Source organism: Lissotriton helveticus, chromosome 12, assembly GCF_964261635.1.
Source record: "Lissotriton helveticus chromosome 12, aLisHel1.1, whole genome shotgun sequence".
Taxonomy (NCBI): Eukaryota; Metazoa; Chordata; class Amphibia; order Caudata; family Salamandridae; genus Lissotriton; species Lissotriton helveticus.
Window position 1 is genome coordinate 848747206 of NC_136073.1, and position 15684 is coordinate 848762889.

General features: G+C 45.3%; 1 protein-coding gene across 3 annotated transcripts in view; it reads right to left on the reverse strand.

Moving 5' to 3' along the window:
• The window catches only part of MFSD12 (major facilitator superfamily domain containing 12), an 86794-nt gene that overhangs the window by 43865 nt on the left and 27245 nt on the right, over nucleotides 1-15684 (reverse strand). For all 3 annotated transcript variants that reach the window (XM_078670736.1, XM_078670735.1, XM_078670738.1), the window contains exons 2-4: nucleotides 8022-8232; nucleotides 3766-3898; nucleotides 2413-2613 (exon numbers count right to left, since the gene is read on the reverse strand). In XM_078670736.1, coding sequence (XP_078526862.1) covers nucleotides 2413-2613; nucleotides 3766-3898; nucleotides 8022-8232 — 545 coding nt within the window. The remainder of the gene's footprint in view (nucleotides 1-2412; nucleotides 2614-3765; nucleotides 3899-8021; nucleotides 8233-15684) is intronic.

Sequence of the window (15684 nt, forward strand, 5' to 3'; positions counted from 1 at the left end):
ACCGTGCCAGGTGTGCTGAAGTGGTCGCTGCAGGTTTTTTTTGTATGTGGTGGCCACACATATAATGTCATCTGATGTGGTTATGGTTACATCTGTGATAATATTAGTAGCTCTGAGGATTTTATTTGAACAGAAGTTGCTTTTAGTTCAAAAAAGGTTAGAGACTCCTTATGTAGACAAAAAGGAGTGGTTCCCAGGAGGGTGGTGAGAGCATCACAACTAAGACTCCAACCCGCTAGAATTCTCTTAGTTGCCATATCAGAACTGTAGACAATTACAAATGTTCTATTGAAATTGAAAATACACCCTTTCAAGGCAGCGTAAGACCGAGTATAACACACACACACACACTTAAATGTTCACCCAAATAATACCAGGTACCCATTCTCAAAGTCACTTCCTACAAGGGGTGAAACTGGACCAAAAGGTTATCTCCATTTTCCACATCTTATTAAATATTTGGGACCGGCTAGAAGGCTTTATGTGTACATTATTAAAACTCTTAAAAACGTGGTTTGTGTTATATCATTACAAATGGATATCCGTGACCTAAGTGTACATACTATGAATATATAAAAAAACATTTACACAGTAGTAATCATTAAAAAAAGACTGAGTGCTATGAGACATACATTAGATGCCTCCGCCTTTAATAAATAAATAAATAAATAAATAAATAAATACATTTATTAACCTTTTTACTGATCCACAGACAGAATATGGGATCTGAAAAGTCAAGCAAGTCATTATAGCCACTTGTAATATGCAAAAAAAAAAAAACAAGTAAAAAAACACACTGAAAGGAAACCAAACAAGACATACATTTGGTGTTCTCTTCAGGACAGTATAATCAAGAAATGTACTATTGGGCAGTCAAACAGGAATTTTCAGCAAAAGCCTTCAATGGTGAATTGTGATGGTGTTCACAAAAGCTGTTGTCATAGGAGACAAAGTGAATCTAAACAGAGAATTGAAAAATTTCTGTTCAAATTCAGACCCGGCTGCATATTCCCTTTGGATTTAGGAGCAAGGCACATTCCTATAGTTGTCCCACACAGGTGATAGTGCGCTTTACAAATACAATACACATAACATAACTCTCTAATCCAGACTATGGCAATGGAGCTGGTCTTATCGACTTTCACCAGGCACTGGCTGGGTGCAAAAAGTCAGTCCCAAAAATGCACAACTGTCATTTTTTTGTACATAAAATGAACTTTAAGTGACAGGTCAAGGTTCGGCCCGGCAAGAAGCCCTTGAGCTGTCAACTCTGCTGATCACAGCTATAATTAAAGCCAATTCCGCCGATACAGATTCAACACCATTAGATCTCAGCACTCTGAACTGAAAACAATCAAAATCCTCCATCTAGCATAGATTTATAAGGAACCTGGGATGGTTCCAAACTTAGGATGTTATTGCTCCAAGCGTTGCAATGTCCAGCATTCAGCGATTAAACATATGCAAACTCAGAAATTAGCTTCCTCAATAAAACAAGATATCAAGAACAGGAAGTCTTCACTGTGTGAAGTCCACACCCCAGCTGAATTTGCACAGGGTGTCTCTGAGTTTGGGTGTGGCTGGGCAGTCAGGAAACCAGGTCTGAGGAGAAGAGATACTAGGTCTTGTTTGGTGGAAACACTATTATGACATTTTTCCCATGTACTTGAACTCAATACATTTTTTTTAACATACATGTGACTTTCCACTATTTAGGTTTTAATTTGAAGTGTACAGCATTTATCCTTGTTCCTCGCTCTTCTAAAGAGAAGCCACATACATGACCTAGCTACTAAGGAAGCAAGGTTCTTAGTGACCATAGTGATTTGCAGTTCATCCAACGGAGATCAGCCTGAACTGGACACAGTTGAAAGTTCTCTAAAAGGGGTAGCCCCTGAGGAGGTGGAAATACCTCCTAACTCACAATTGATCCCAAGAGAGAGAGATGACAGTAGCCACTGATTGGATACTCTGTAGCTTCGAGTGGGCTCTATAAATGGACAGCCATATAAAGTAACCGCCCCTACAAGCACACATACCATTGGGTCGGGGCTGACAAAGCTGAACAACAAGGCATGGAAGAAGTTGGGGGGACAAAAAGTGCAAACATTATATATTGAAATGCAAAACAGAATGAAATGGTGGAATGAACAATGTAGGGACACTCAGGCAAGTATAAATATTACAACATGCTCTTTAAGTACTGCCCTCAACTCTAAGAGCCGTAGCAGTCAAACTCATTTCTATTTCATTCGGTGAACTGTAAAGGGTGGAAAAAAATACAGTGTGCGGGATACAAAACAGCGTATTACCAACCTATAGAAAAATAAAGTTGAGATTCTTTATGAGGTGTATAGGTTTTTCTACCACCGAGGAATGAAGGAAGAACAGGTGATGTTGTAAATTGCTAACCTGATAGAAGGATGGTTCCTTCAACCAGTCTTTCCAGAGGAGGAGAAGATGAGCAGAGTTTGCTCGTTTTTCACTTGTCTGCTCGGGCAGGTGTTCCTCGGGCTCCGGGATCGGAGCATAGTTTCTATTTTTCTCTTTCGTTCCAACATGGAACAATAACGAAAACAACGCACCCAGTCCCACCACGAGGAAGGCCAGATTCTGAAACGAGAAAAGCATATAGCCAATGAGGACCGTGAGGTCTAAAATTACACACAAACAGCATCCTTCTGGGCACACACTGAGCTTAAAACCTGACAAGAAACAGATCATAAAAGGGAAAATGCCCTCTGAAGAGGGTCATCAACAGGATCCCTGGGGACATGGAGTCTGCGCTCTAAGTCGTATCGTCCGTGTACGGGTTCAGTGAGCTCTGAAATCAGATATAAGCAGAATCACAGAGGTCACAGGGAGTCTGAACCCAGACAAGAATCAGGCGACGTAGGGCACAGAGGGCTCCAAAATCAGACATCAGCAGTATAACTGGGGGCACGGGGATCTGAACCCACACAAGGAAGAGATCACGTAGGGCTCTGAAGGCAGACATGGACAGGGATTCAATGAGAAAAACGTAGGCCAAATCAGGGTCACAGAGGGACTGCTTGATCTAAATGAGGCACGGAGCCTCACTCTGGGCACATTGAGCTCTGAAACCAGACATGGATAGAGCCATGAATGGCACAGAGAGTACAGAAACCTTGCAAATGCATGACCACTGAGGGACAGTGAGCTCTGGAACAAGCATGGACAGGACTGCAGACATCCAGTGAGTGTAAAATCAGACTAATGCTGGGTCATTGGGGGAAGAGAGTTCTCAACCCGAGAAGAAGGAGTTCACTGAGGGCAGAATGAGCTCTGAAAGTAGACAGTGGCACTATGGGAACGGGGAACTTACTCTTCTTGTCTGCCCTACCTCAATTGCTGATGAATGCGGCGTGTAGTAGCAGGCACTATGAAATTAGGTTAGTATCCCCAATAAGGCGCTGAATCTGGGAGACTGGTGCAGGTCTGGTATAATAAGTCATGTGTCAGTCATGTATAATGGAATCTACCCTGCTCAGAATGAGGAAGCTTAGGGTCAATGTATTTATTGAGCCCACAAGAACCGTGGCCACACCAGAATGGCACCATGAGCTGGTAGTGTCATGCACATGTGCCCCATTTTGGGGGCAGACCCGTTCATGCCATAAGGGGACTCATTTTAGAAAAGATTTACAATTAGGACTTCCTGCTTCTCATTGACCCAACTTTGATCTAGGACACAAAACCAACACTTTAGAACTCTGAACTGAAAGAAGTAGAAGCACAACTCACCCTAAAGATGGGCACATCCTCTCTCCCCAGGTGTTTAGATTGAGGTAGGTCTTCATCCTGCCCCACCTGGAAGTGGAGGAGCACCCACGCCACCGCATACACAGTGATATTGGCAATGACAGTGAAGGCGTACCTAAGCAAAAAGAAAGAAAAAACATTATGAAGGGGGTCTCCATAAGGCACAGGAAAGAGAGGAATGAAAGCAGTCACATATGGAGAAGTAATAAAAGGTGCCTGCAATTTATTCACAGGACATGGATCATCTGAAGAGCCGGATTTTAGACTCAAAGGGACCTGGCTGACATTGGTTGGAGTTATTTCAAGAAGAGACTTAATCTTCATAGTGGATTTCCCTGGTAGCAGGAGGTTCAGAGTTGAATCTTTTCATGGATTCTATGGACCTTATTATCATCGCTTAAGGAAATCACGTCACCATCTATGCATGGGGATCGCAGAGCTAGCTAGCGAAACAAATAATCCTGCATGAACCATGTCTGCACGCAAAAGGTATGTTAGCCAGGTCTTAAGGTGGTGAACTGGGTTAGGAACCAACTACATTGCAGAACAAAGTTTAGTAGTGAAACAAGCGAGCTCTTAACGAGCCAACCAATTAAGTGCCGAACGCAGTGCCTTACTAGCACAAAGCCTAGGACTCCACTCTACAGCAGAAGTAATCATATCATATTCACTGGCTATACCCTTATAGCACAGATAGGAACAAGTTGAAAAACTTGGCTGCTTACCTTACACAGCTTTACACAGGAGACAACCAAGCTACCTAGCCAACTTTCTGTCAATCCTCTTGAAGTGAACACATGCACTAAAACAATCTTTTTCAGGAGACACAACCAGTAATGCTATCCTCTCCTGGTTCAGTTTATGGCAGGGCCCACATTTTATCTCCGAGAGGCGCTTTTAACATTCACTTATTCAAGATGTGCCTGTGCTGATATCACACAAAGGTCCAACTAAGCCATGTTTCATTCTTCCATTTATATATCCTAATGGCCTTCGACTCACCCACTGGATGATGCAGTGTTAAATGCTGCCACAGTTGCTACTGTACCTCCGACTCCAGTCAGCATTATAATTGGGACTAAGTTTTAAGTTGACTTTCTCTTCCGAACTTTATCTTTTACATACACATCGTCTCCATGTAAGTTGCTCTTTTGCTACTCACTGTTACATTGTTTATAATGGTTTGCTATGTGTAAAGAATGTGAATACCACTCGGTGCAGTTGTGCTACAGAAAAATGTTAAATATCTGCTAAGGTAACACAAAAATCAGGGATTTCTGCTCTACACCTGCCGGCAGTCTGGTAGATGCATGGGGTGACAGGGAGTGTGTCTTTGCACATGATAATCAAGTGGCAATAATGTGGAAGCATTTAAGAGTACGTTAAGAGGGCATAGAAAGGACAAATAAGAATCCCTACAGAGAAATATAACGTCATGCATTTGGTGAAATACCAGGTGGTAGCAGATAGGTGATGCAGGCTGTGAACCAGAAAATAACTACTGCCTGAGCAAACCTTCCTTAATGGTCTTAAAATCAACAATAAGTTCCCAAAGCTAGCAATCCTTAAAAAAAAATTTTTAAAAAAAGAAAAAAAAAGTCCAGGACTCAGTAGTTCTTGATAGAGCTCAGAACCAGGGGTGGGTGATCAACATGCCCATTAATAGAGGCCTTGCAGCAGAGAATCGGTCACTGAAGAGCACCAAATATTCTCATAGTAGAAAGAACAGATAAGGGAACAGTCAAAGCACGTTCAGCCACTTGACTGGACTGCAACTTAAATCCTGAGCTAATTAAGAATGGGGAGAAGTTATGGCCACCTCCTGCACCTAAGCTACTTCAGGGATTAAAAACTATGCACAAGGACCAGCTGCTGATTGGCCAAAGCTCAGTAAGTCAATTCACAATTGGTCTTTGCAACCCTTCCTGGTTGATTTCTCTGACACGAAAATACAGTTTGTTGTATCCACTAAGAGAATAAGAGGAAAGGTAGATGGACCCACCATCGTAACACCAGACAAAATCATTAAGAAATCTAAACGCACAGCACATTTTAATAATGAATTGAACTGGTGGTACGTTACTAGAATACTGCAGGGACATATCTGTCATTTTAGCCAAAACCAGACATTAGCCTTTATCAGAGAAATAGGTAGTGTGGCAGTATCTGCAAACAGATGGAACACGAGAGCAAGGACATACAACCGACTTCGAAGAGCAGGAAGCACATTAGACCAATGTGGAGGAGATTCCGCTCTCTCGATCGTTTGAGGCTAGTACTTGCTAGGTCTGGTGCTCTATGGAAGTGCAGGCCAGATGGGCCAGCTTTCTTATTACTTCAGGAGACAGCTGAAGAGGCAAGGTATGGTACTTCCTTGGCAATTCTTGGGGTTAGTCAACAAAGGAAAGTTCATGCTGTGCCTGCCTTGGGCGGTCACCCAAAGGAGCGAAGCGATTAAGTATCCAGAATGCACAGATCAGTCAGACCTCCTATTAATAAGTGGTATTCCACAATCCAGGACAAGGTGCATATAGATCATGCATGTAAAGTCTAGCGGTAAAGAAGCAGAACTCCATAATTTCGATAAGCACGACCTAAAGGGTGAACCCTACAGTGCACATACATGCTTATTCATCAAACAATACATTACATCCAGCCTTCATCAAACGTATGACATTTGAAAAAGTATGCCTCACTAAGGCAACAACAGCTGCAGGCTTAGGGTGCCTGGCAATAGAGAAAGTGCAGGTGCCCCCAACAAAGGCATATAGATCTTTTACTGGGACAGATGGACTTCCCACACAAGAACTAGAATTTGTTTATGGTAGAAGGTTTAGGGAACAAAGAGAGCGATAAGATTTTATAAACACCTTAAAATACCTCTGCCTCTTACGATGCAGGAGGAGGAGGACATATTCTGAGGAAGGGTGGCCCAAGAACATGCTGGAGGAGTCAATATGGTTTATTCAGGCATAGTAGCAGCATAGGAAGGTCTCTAGTGGATGGAGATAATAAACAAATGTAACTGCCTCCAGTATTTAAAGAGGGGCAGAGGGGGGAATCAAAATTTCAACAGCCATTAGACATAGGCCGAGAATATTGCGTAGATGTTTCTGCAATCAATGACTACAGATTTCGGAGAGGTCAGACTAATGTACTTTAGAGTGATCTGCTACGCCCCCGCCTTCTTATAGCGATAGTGCAGTTACAGGATGCAGCCTTTGCATAAGTTCCTGTCCGTGATCAGGATCTGAGACTGTGAGTGGTGTGACAGAGGCCTGTGCAGCAAAGATAACAACTTCTGACTCTCCAGGCAATGAACACATGACATTTTTTATTTATCTGATTGTGCGCTAGACCGAAAGGCTTAACATAGGATCTTATACCATTGCTGAATTGTGCGGGTGGATACAGAAAGATGTCAAGTATTAGTATCTGGTGAGTGAGGCAGTCACTATACAGAGACAAACATACATTTATAAAAAGGTGTACATCCCATGATCCAGAGGCCCTTCAGCAGAAACAACAAAAGGGATTTGAACCAGAGCATAGAAATAAGTCACAAAACACACGGTGGAGCAGCGAGCCTCCAGGGCACTGCAGTGACCGATGACATTCTGAAGGACTGCAATGATTGCATGCACCTCTACTGTTCAGGAAATTCTGAGAAACTTGGAGGGTATAGGTGGGTTGTACCCTAATTTCTCAAATGTATAATATTGAAGCACCCGATGAGGCAAATGGCTCTTTCAACATGCTCGGACACAAGCTTGGGTACAGGCTACTGTTCTAGAGGATGGCTCTGAGGCGCAAACTTTGTCTAACTGTGGTTCAGAAAGGAGGTATGGGTTAAGGGACTTCCTCAATTTTCTTAGACCCCTTTGAAGTAAGGATGGTGGCTCATAGGAACGCAATATTTCTATGCTACCCTCCCTGCTCCTTCCATGTCCTCACAAGACAACGCTCCTCTGTCCCTACAGCCACCCCGCTGCTCCCCCTCAACAAACTCCCATGTACCTCCCTGAAATTTAAAGCAATGACAATATAAGAAGCAGTACTCAAAACGTTTCAATTTGTTGTGCAGGAGTAGCTACACTATCCTAAATATACCTCATAACGCGCACTAGTTCTGACTAACGACTCGAAACAAACCGTACTAAAAGGACAGTCTAATCCTGATGGAAAGGGTGGAAGAAGACCAGTGATAGGACAGATGAGAGCCACTCATGCTTGCTTACCTGAACGCGGTCAGCTCCACCTTCTCATGTTCGTTCTTCGCCAGTTCCGGAATGAGGGACAGGTGTGAGATTTGCGTGGCTGCCCAGCCAAACTGGAAGATTACAATGAAAGGGGCAAAATAAACCAATGCTGCCCACTGTGGAGTATTCTCCGTGCAGGCCAGGCAAGGGTTAAAGATGAAGGGGAATGATAAGATCACACTGATGGTACCTAAGGAGTCAGAAAAAAGAAGAAAAAAAAAAGAATCAGGAGGCAGCTGTTTATATTTTCAAACGTTTATCTGCACAGGGAGGACAACAGCCTTTGAAATCTAGACACCAAAGGGAACAAATAATAGCTGAGACTGTGAATAATATCTTAAAGGGTTACATCCTTGATGCCACAGCAGTACATAAACATCACGTGCACCAGCAGAAGAGAGCGTGACATGTTGATGGCTACAGACACAGGAGCCACTGCTAACATTCACACAAATCTTCAATTTTAGAAGGAGAAAAGCCTCCTTCAAACATTCATCTACCTTGACAAGCAGGAAGTTCTAGGCGTACAGAAATGAAATAATGTATTTTCGGTAGCAGACCTGTGGGCCTAATAGTTCAATTTGTCTTGCTGGGAACTTGACTAACAGGATCTTCACGGTGTGGAGGGAAACAAGAAATACAGATCAAAAGACAGTTAGCAAAAGGAAGAGGCAATGGAAGGAATAAAGGTAGCCAGACCGAAAGCCAAACAGCTCAAGGAAGAAACAGAACAAGAGATATGAGTTGGGAAGTGGAGAAAGAGGTGTGACACAAAAGTGATAGAGGAAAGAGACACGAAAAGAAAAGGCAAACAAAATATACATATACAAATCAGAAAATAAGAGAAAGAAAGGGGATAAAAGATTCAATACAGGTTAAGCTCAAGAAAATATAAAACTGTCAAGACCAAGCGGGAAAGAGACAGAAAAGCCAGGGCAAGAAAGCAACAAACAGAAAAGGAAAACAGAATTGTAGAGTTACTGGTTTTGTTAATAGGTTGATCCTTTACCATTTTCTCATGGAACCTCTCTCTAAGCAAAGTGCACATGGACATAACCAGAACAATCAGCTAACAATATATTCTGCACACTTCTAGCACACTATGCGTTTACTCAGTTTTTGAGAGCAAGTCCATTTGTTTTTACTTTATGATACATTGAAGTGGCTGACAGCCACTTCTGTGCTCTCTATCTCTCTCTCACTCCTGTGCTTCGTCAAAATCTGGATATACCACTAACCATAAATGAAAACCCCTACGAGTTCATTTAGAGTCCGCCTTCTATGTTCAGCATCAAGATTATCATCAGATTAGCTCTCTTTAGCTTATAAAAGGTATGCCTATTTTCACCAATTCCATGGGGCTACCGATGTCTGCTGTATTGTGGGAAGCAAGCTGTCGAAATGCAACACATTCTAAGTGGGCCTGACACAAGGCATCACTTACAAGTTGGGGAGAACCAGTCACAAAACCACCAAGATGGATCCCACCACGGTTCTCTGCCAAATCTACTGGCCTCCTGAAAAGGTGCACATCACTTAAAACGATTAATTGATGCACACCCTGGTCTGTGGGTCCACCCTTGTGCATCACAGGGGGACAACTCGACTGCCTCAAACATTTACTGCAAAGAGACACCAGGACAAGTGTATTTTGTTTGTGTGGGCCACAACAGGTGCCCAGGATGCAAAAATCTGGAAAAGTGTGCTTCTATATTGCAGGGGCGGGGTGGAAAGGCACATTTATTCCCTTAAATTAAGAGGTTATAATATTTCTTCTTTCAATTGGGTGGTCAATTATTACTTCCTTTCTATTGTTGTGTCTAGTTGTTCCATCTCATTTCTGCATTGTTTACTGTTTAAATAAGTCTCCGGCCAAACTTATTTCAAATTTTTTCCCCAAAAAAAGATAAGAAAATAGAAAAATTATTCTGTTTGAGGACGGCTGGAAGACGTTTCTGAAAAGAGTCCCTTTTTTCAAATCTGACAGCAGCAGTCAACCTTAAACAGGGTTTACATGCCCAAGATAGATTTTCTCAAGGAAAATGGTAGCAAACCATATGTCTTGACCTGTGGAGAAGAAAAGATCTAGACACCCAATTTCTTGAACAGAGGTTTTGGGATTTTCTTCTTTCTAATTACGGACATTGGTAACTTTGGGATCCAGAATGACTATTAATCATCTGGGGGGTAAAAATTATGAAATTTTACAAAACGAAGAAAATAGGTTCTGCAGGCGACTCCTCGGAGTACCAATTTCCTCTCCTCACATTATTTTCCATAAAGAGTTAAAGCTTCCATACATAACTGATATTATTAGAGTGAGGCCTTTACTATTTTGGCTATCTATCTGGAGTAATGAGAAGGCAACACTTATAAGAGATATAATAACTGACTGCCTTTCCTGTGATAATGTCCTCCGAATTCCGTGGTTGGCAAACATTAAATCTGAATTCGGAAAAATTGGCATGCTGAGGGTTTTTGCAGAGACATATTTATGTCGTGGTTTTAATAAAAGGGAAGTAGCCACAGATTGTTATGAACTAGCGCATGAAAGACGCCTTAAACGTGCAGAAGAGAACACCCAACCCATGATCACCGTTTATATGTATGTGTGTGTTTCGGCGGCATGTCCTACGTATTTAGAATAGCCTTACGGGAGATGGGAACACTCTTTGTTATTTAGGTTTCGAGCTGACACCGTCAAATATTTACTGTGTTTTCCGCTTGGGTATCAAACTAACATCGTTGCTGTTCCTTCCCAGAGCAATAATAAGACAGGCAAAACCTAAGTCACACATTTTACTGTCTTGTAAATCTTATGATAATTTTTTTTTAACAGGGTTATTTTTGATCCTGCTTTGTAAAAGTAAAAACTGTGACATTGAGCAGTGTAGAGCGATGTTTTTATCTGTTATTCAAATGGCCGACAGTGAAACATGTTTACACATAGGCTCGACATGTTGTGAGGGCACGTGGCAGTTTATGATTTAGCAACGTGCAGTTATCTGCAATTTCCCTTCTGGTAATATTTAATTATGTTTTTAACTGGATGAAATGTCTATTGTTATATGTATGTTACTTATTAATGGATGGAAAACCTTCTGAATAAAGTGTCAAACAGAACTGAACTGGATTTTGAATCACATTATAGTCCAGATCCTGGGAGTGTCGAAAGCCACCAGATTTGGTAAATTCTAATTAGACTGGGGTCCTTGCCCACACTTAGCAGGAGGGTCAATTTGTTTAGAGTAAGATGCCCACATACTTGACAATAATTGGGAAAAGGACAGAGGGAAATTTTGAAAAAAATAAGAAACAAGCATTAGAAATGCAATCGGGCTCGGATTTATTTGAGTTTGAGCTAATGGCATTGTAAATGCCAATGTCTTTTTGCCATGTGTTATGGAGTGTGTGCATGTGGTGTGTAGTGGAAGTATGTTGGTTGAATTGTAATTTTACCAATGGTGGCATGCTGTGCTTTATATGAATATGTTTAAAAGTAAAGTGTACCATACTGCGATTGCTTGGTGGAAAAGTGCACTGCCGGCTGGAGGTGTGTGTGCCTGGTGGAAGGGTGCACTGACGGCTGGTGGGTGTGTGCTTGGTAAAAGCGTGCACAGATGGATGATGGTTGTTGGTGTTTGTGCATGGTGAAAGCATTCATTGACGGCTGGGGGTGTGTTGTTGTGTGTGTTGTTTTCTGTGTGCTGGTGAGTGTGTGGTGGTGAGTCTGTGGGGGTGAGCCTGGGGAGTGAGTGTGGTGGTGAGTGTGTGTGCGTTATGTGTGTGTGGTGTATGTGTGTGTGGTGTTTTCTGCACACTCACACACTGCCCCGTAACATTCACACACTGCTCACCCGCACACTCCCAATGTCACCCTGCATAGTCACACACTGTTTACCCTGCACACTCATTCTGCACACTCACACAATGTGCACCCTGACACACTGTCTCTGCAGTCACTCTGCACTCACTGTCACTCTGCACTCACTGTCACTCTGCACTCACTGTCACTCTGCACTCACTGTCACTCTGCACTCACTGTCACTCTGCACTCACTGTCACTCTGCACTCACTGTCACTCTGCTGTCACTCTGCACTCTACAGTCACTCTGCACTCTACAGTCACTCTGCACTCTACAGTCACTCTGCACTCTACAGTCACTCTGCACTCTACAGTCACTCTGCACTCTACAGTCACTCTGCACTCTACAGTCACTCTGCACTCTACAGTCACTCTGCACTCTACAGTCACTCTGCACTCTACAGTCACTCTGCACTCTACAGTCACTCTGCACTCTACAGTCACTCTGCACTCTACAGTCACTCTGCACTCTACAGTCACTCTGCACTCTACAGTCACTCTGCACTCTACAGTCACTCTGCACTCTACAGTCACTCTGCACTCTACAGTCACTCTGCACTCTACAGTCACTCTGCACTCTACAGTCACTCTGCACTCTACAGTCACTCTGCACTGTTGGACTTTGGCCCTTGGGGCAGGTTCACCCCTAGACTTTTTGCTTGAAATGGTGACCTCGCAATGGTGATTTTAGGGATTCTGCGCACTTTCACTGTGTCCCAGTGGAAAGTGCGTGCGCACTCTGAGTGCATGTGCTGAGCTAGGCCTGCCCGCCCATAGGAATGCATGGGGAATGTATGTGTCCCTGGTAGTTCCTGATGCGTGGGGTGTACAGGCTTGAGTCTGGTATGTGTGAACTCGTGTGAGTGAATGCTGCGCAACGGTGTATGCAGCATGTATGTGTCTAGTAGGGAAGCGCCATTTCTAGACATGGCTGTACGTGTGCTGTGAGGGTGCTGGCGTGTGATTGGCTGGAGCTGGCTGGCATGCCAGGCTCCAGGAAGTCTGGATGGGTCTGCCCGGAGGGTGAGTGGGAGATTTGCATGAGTAATGTGTGGGAGGAGTGTACCTGTGTCCTGGATGGGCTGGGTTTTCCCCACACAATGCTGGCTCCGCCCCCCTGTGGTGTGTCTAATGACCCAAGCCCTGCCAGTGAATAGAGAGGGTGGTTGAGGTAAACAGAGTACTCAAGAACCAGCTGCGACTGGTTCCGCCCCCACTCTGCACCCTCAGACAAAGGAATGCACTATATAAAAATGGGGCTGTGTCCCCACAGATGTTGTTCTCTTCCAGGATCCTGAGGGGGCTGTTGCTGCTGTCGCTGGGCCAGAGGACCGCCACTTGGGGTGTCTCCCTGCCTGGAGACCCAGTGTGCTGGCTCTGGGCCCAGCCTGGTCCCCCCTGCCTGCCCAAGGACTGCTGGGAATCTGCCCTGCTTGCTGAGGGCACCTGGGAGCGCTTTATTTTACTTATAGCGCTTAAGAGCGCTTTATTTGGCTTGTAGCGCTTGGGAGCGCTGTGCCTTCACCCCAGCGCTGAGAGCGCTGTATTTTGAATTATAGCGCTTAGAGCGCTGTGATTATCTGCCTAGCGCTTGGGAGCGCGCCAATTGCTGTGCAGGTGCCCACCCTGCTCGTGGTGGCCTAGCGAGTGCCTACCTCGCTTTATATTTGCTTTGGCGGCGCGGGTGCCACCCCGCTCCTTGCCGCTTTGTTGTGCCCGTGATTTATTGGATTCACGAGGGAGCCCACTCCTCGGATCCTGGGAAGCCGCCTGCCTGCCTAAAAAGCGAGCCGCCGCGCTGCCCGCGGCGACCCGGAAGTGGTGAGGCGGCCGACCAATCACAGTGCGGCCCCGGAGAGGCCGACCGGAAGTCCCGCCCCGCTGCCGCGACCCGGAAGTCAGGCAGGCCGGGGGCAAGACGAGAAGCAGCCTGCCGAGGAGAGCCCCGGGACCAGCGGGAGAGACCCGCCGTCGCTGGAGAGCCCAGCGCGAACCCGGTGAGTGCAGGTGCCTGCAGAGGAGGGGGGGAGCGTCGGGACACATTGCCGGTGTCCGCCCCGCCCCCTCTCTGTAGCGCGACCTCGCGCCTGTAATCAGTAAGAGCCAGAGAGGCTCTGGGGGCATTTTCTATTGGCGAGCCTGGCGAGGCTCGATTGCCAGCCCCGCGTCCCGAGCCTAAGAGAGGCTCCAACGAGAGAGAGCACCTCAGCGCTCCTGTTGAGTCACGAGGGGCCCCGGGGGCACCAGTTGAGTTAGAGCCCAGCGAGGCTCTTGGCAAACTTCATCCCTTTGTTTCCCCAGGGAGGGGGACCCCACAGCCCGGCGAGGCTGCACCTTTTTGTTGCTGGAGCCCTGAGAGGCTCAGCAGCCCCCCCTTACTGGTCAGAGGGCCTAAGAGAGGCTCACCAGTGCCACAGTGGTGGTTCTTGAGCCCAGAGAGGCTCCAACTTTGCCCTAACTTTCCCTGCACCAGTTGCCCAGCACTTTGTGGGCAACTGCTACGTTTAGGCCCTGACATTGGGACACAGGGACAGTCACAGGTGGTGACTTACGTGAGTTTGGCGCAATGTTATTTCTATGCACCTCTGAATGTATTGTTTATGCGTCATGTGCCTTTACACCTCTGAATGAATGTTATGCATTGCATCATGTGTTTTCCTCTTACACCCCTACAGGTATTGTAATACATAGGTGGTTGTTTTCTCCCTAGTACAGGTGGTGCTAGTGAGATCCTGGTTACCAGTAATTACTGGTTGTGCGCTCTATTGTTATATTGTGTGCTATTTTGTGCTAAAGTGCTATTTTTGAAAGTGCTACTTCTGATTCCTGACAGTGGTCCAGGTGGCCCTGTCTTGTAAATAATCCCTTGTAAATTCTGCCCGTGCCTCTGGCACATTGTAAAGTGTGTGTTCTATCTAATGTGTTTTGGTGTAATACAAAGGCTATTTTTATATAACCTTGTGTGGAGTTTCCTTTGTGGTGGGCCTTTGGTTGTTGTTGCTGGGGTGCGTGCGCAAATACTTAGCCTACATCGCCTCCAAGTTTAGCCTTGCTGCTCGCGCCACGTTACCTAGAGGGTGAGTAGGGGTTATCTTGGCGTGCAACTCCCTTGCCCTGACCTTGGGAGTGTGGGTCTCTGACTGACTTTGGCGAAAGCCCTGGCCAGCCGGGGATCCCATTTCCAACATGCACTCACTGTCACTCTGCACTCTACAGTCACTCTGCACTCTACAGTCACTCTGCACTCTACAGTCACTCTGCACTCTACAGTCACTCTGCACTCTACAGTCACTCTGCACTCTACAGTCACTCTGCACTCTACAGTCACTCTGCACTCTACAGTCACTCTGCACTCTACAGTCACTCTGCACTCTACAGTCACTCTGCACTCTACAGTCACTCTGCACTCTACAGTCACTCTGCACTCTACAGTCACTCTGCACTCTACAGTCACTCTGCACTCTACAGTCACTCTGCACTCTACAGTCACTCTGCACTCTACAGTCACTCTGCACTCACTGTCACTCTGCTGTCACTCTGCTGTCACTCTGCTGTCACTCTGCTGTCACTCTGCTGTCACTCTGCTGTCACTCTGCACTCACTGTCACTCTGCACTCACTGTCACTCTGCACTCACTGTCACTCTGCACTCACTGTCACTCTGCACTCACTGTCACTCTGCACTCACTGTCACTCTGCACTCACTGTCACTCTGCACTCACTGTCACTCTGCACTCACTCTGCACTCACTCTACAGTCACTCTACAGTCACTCTGCA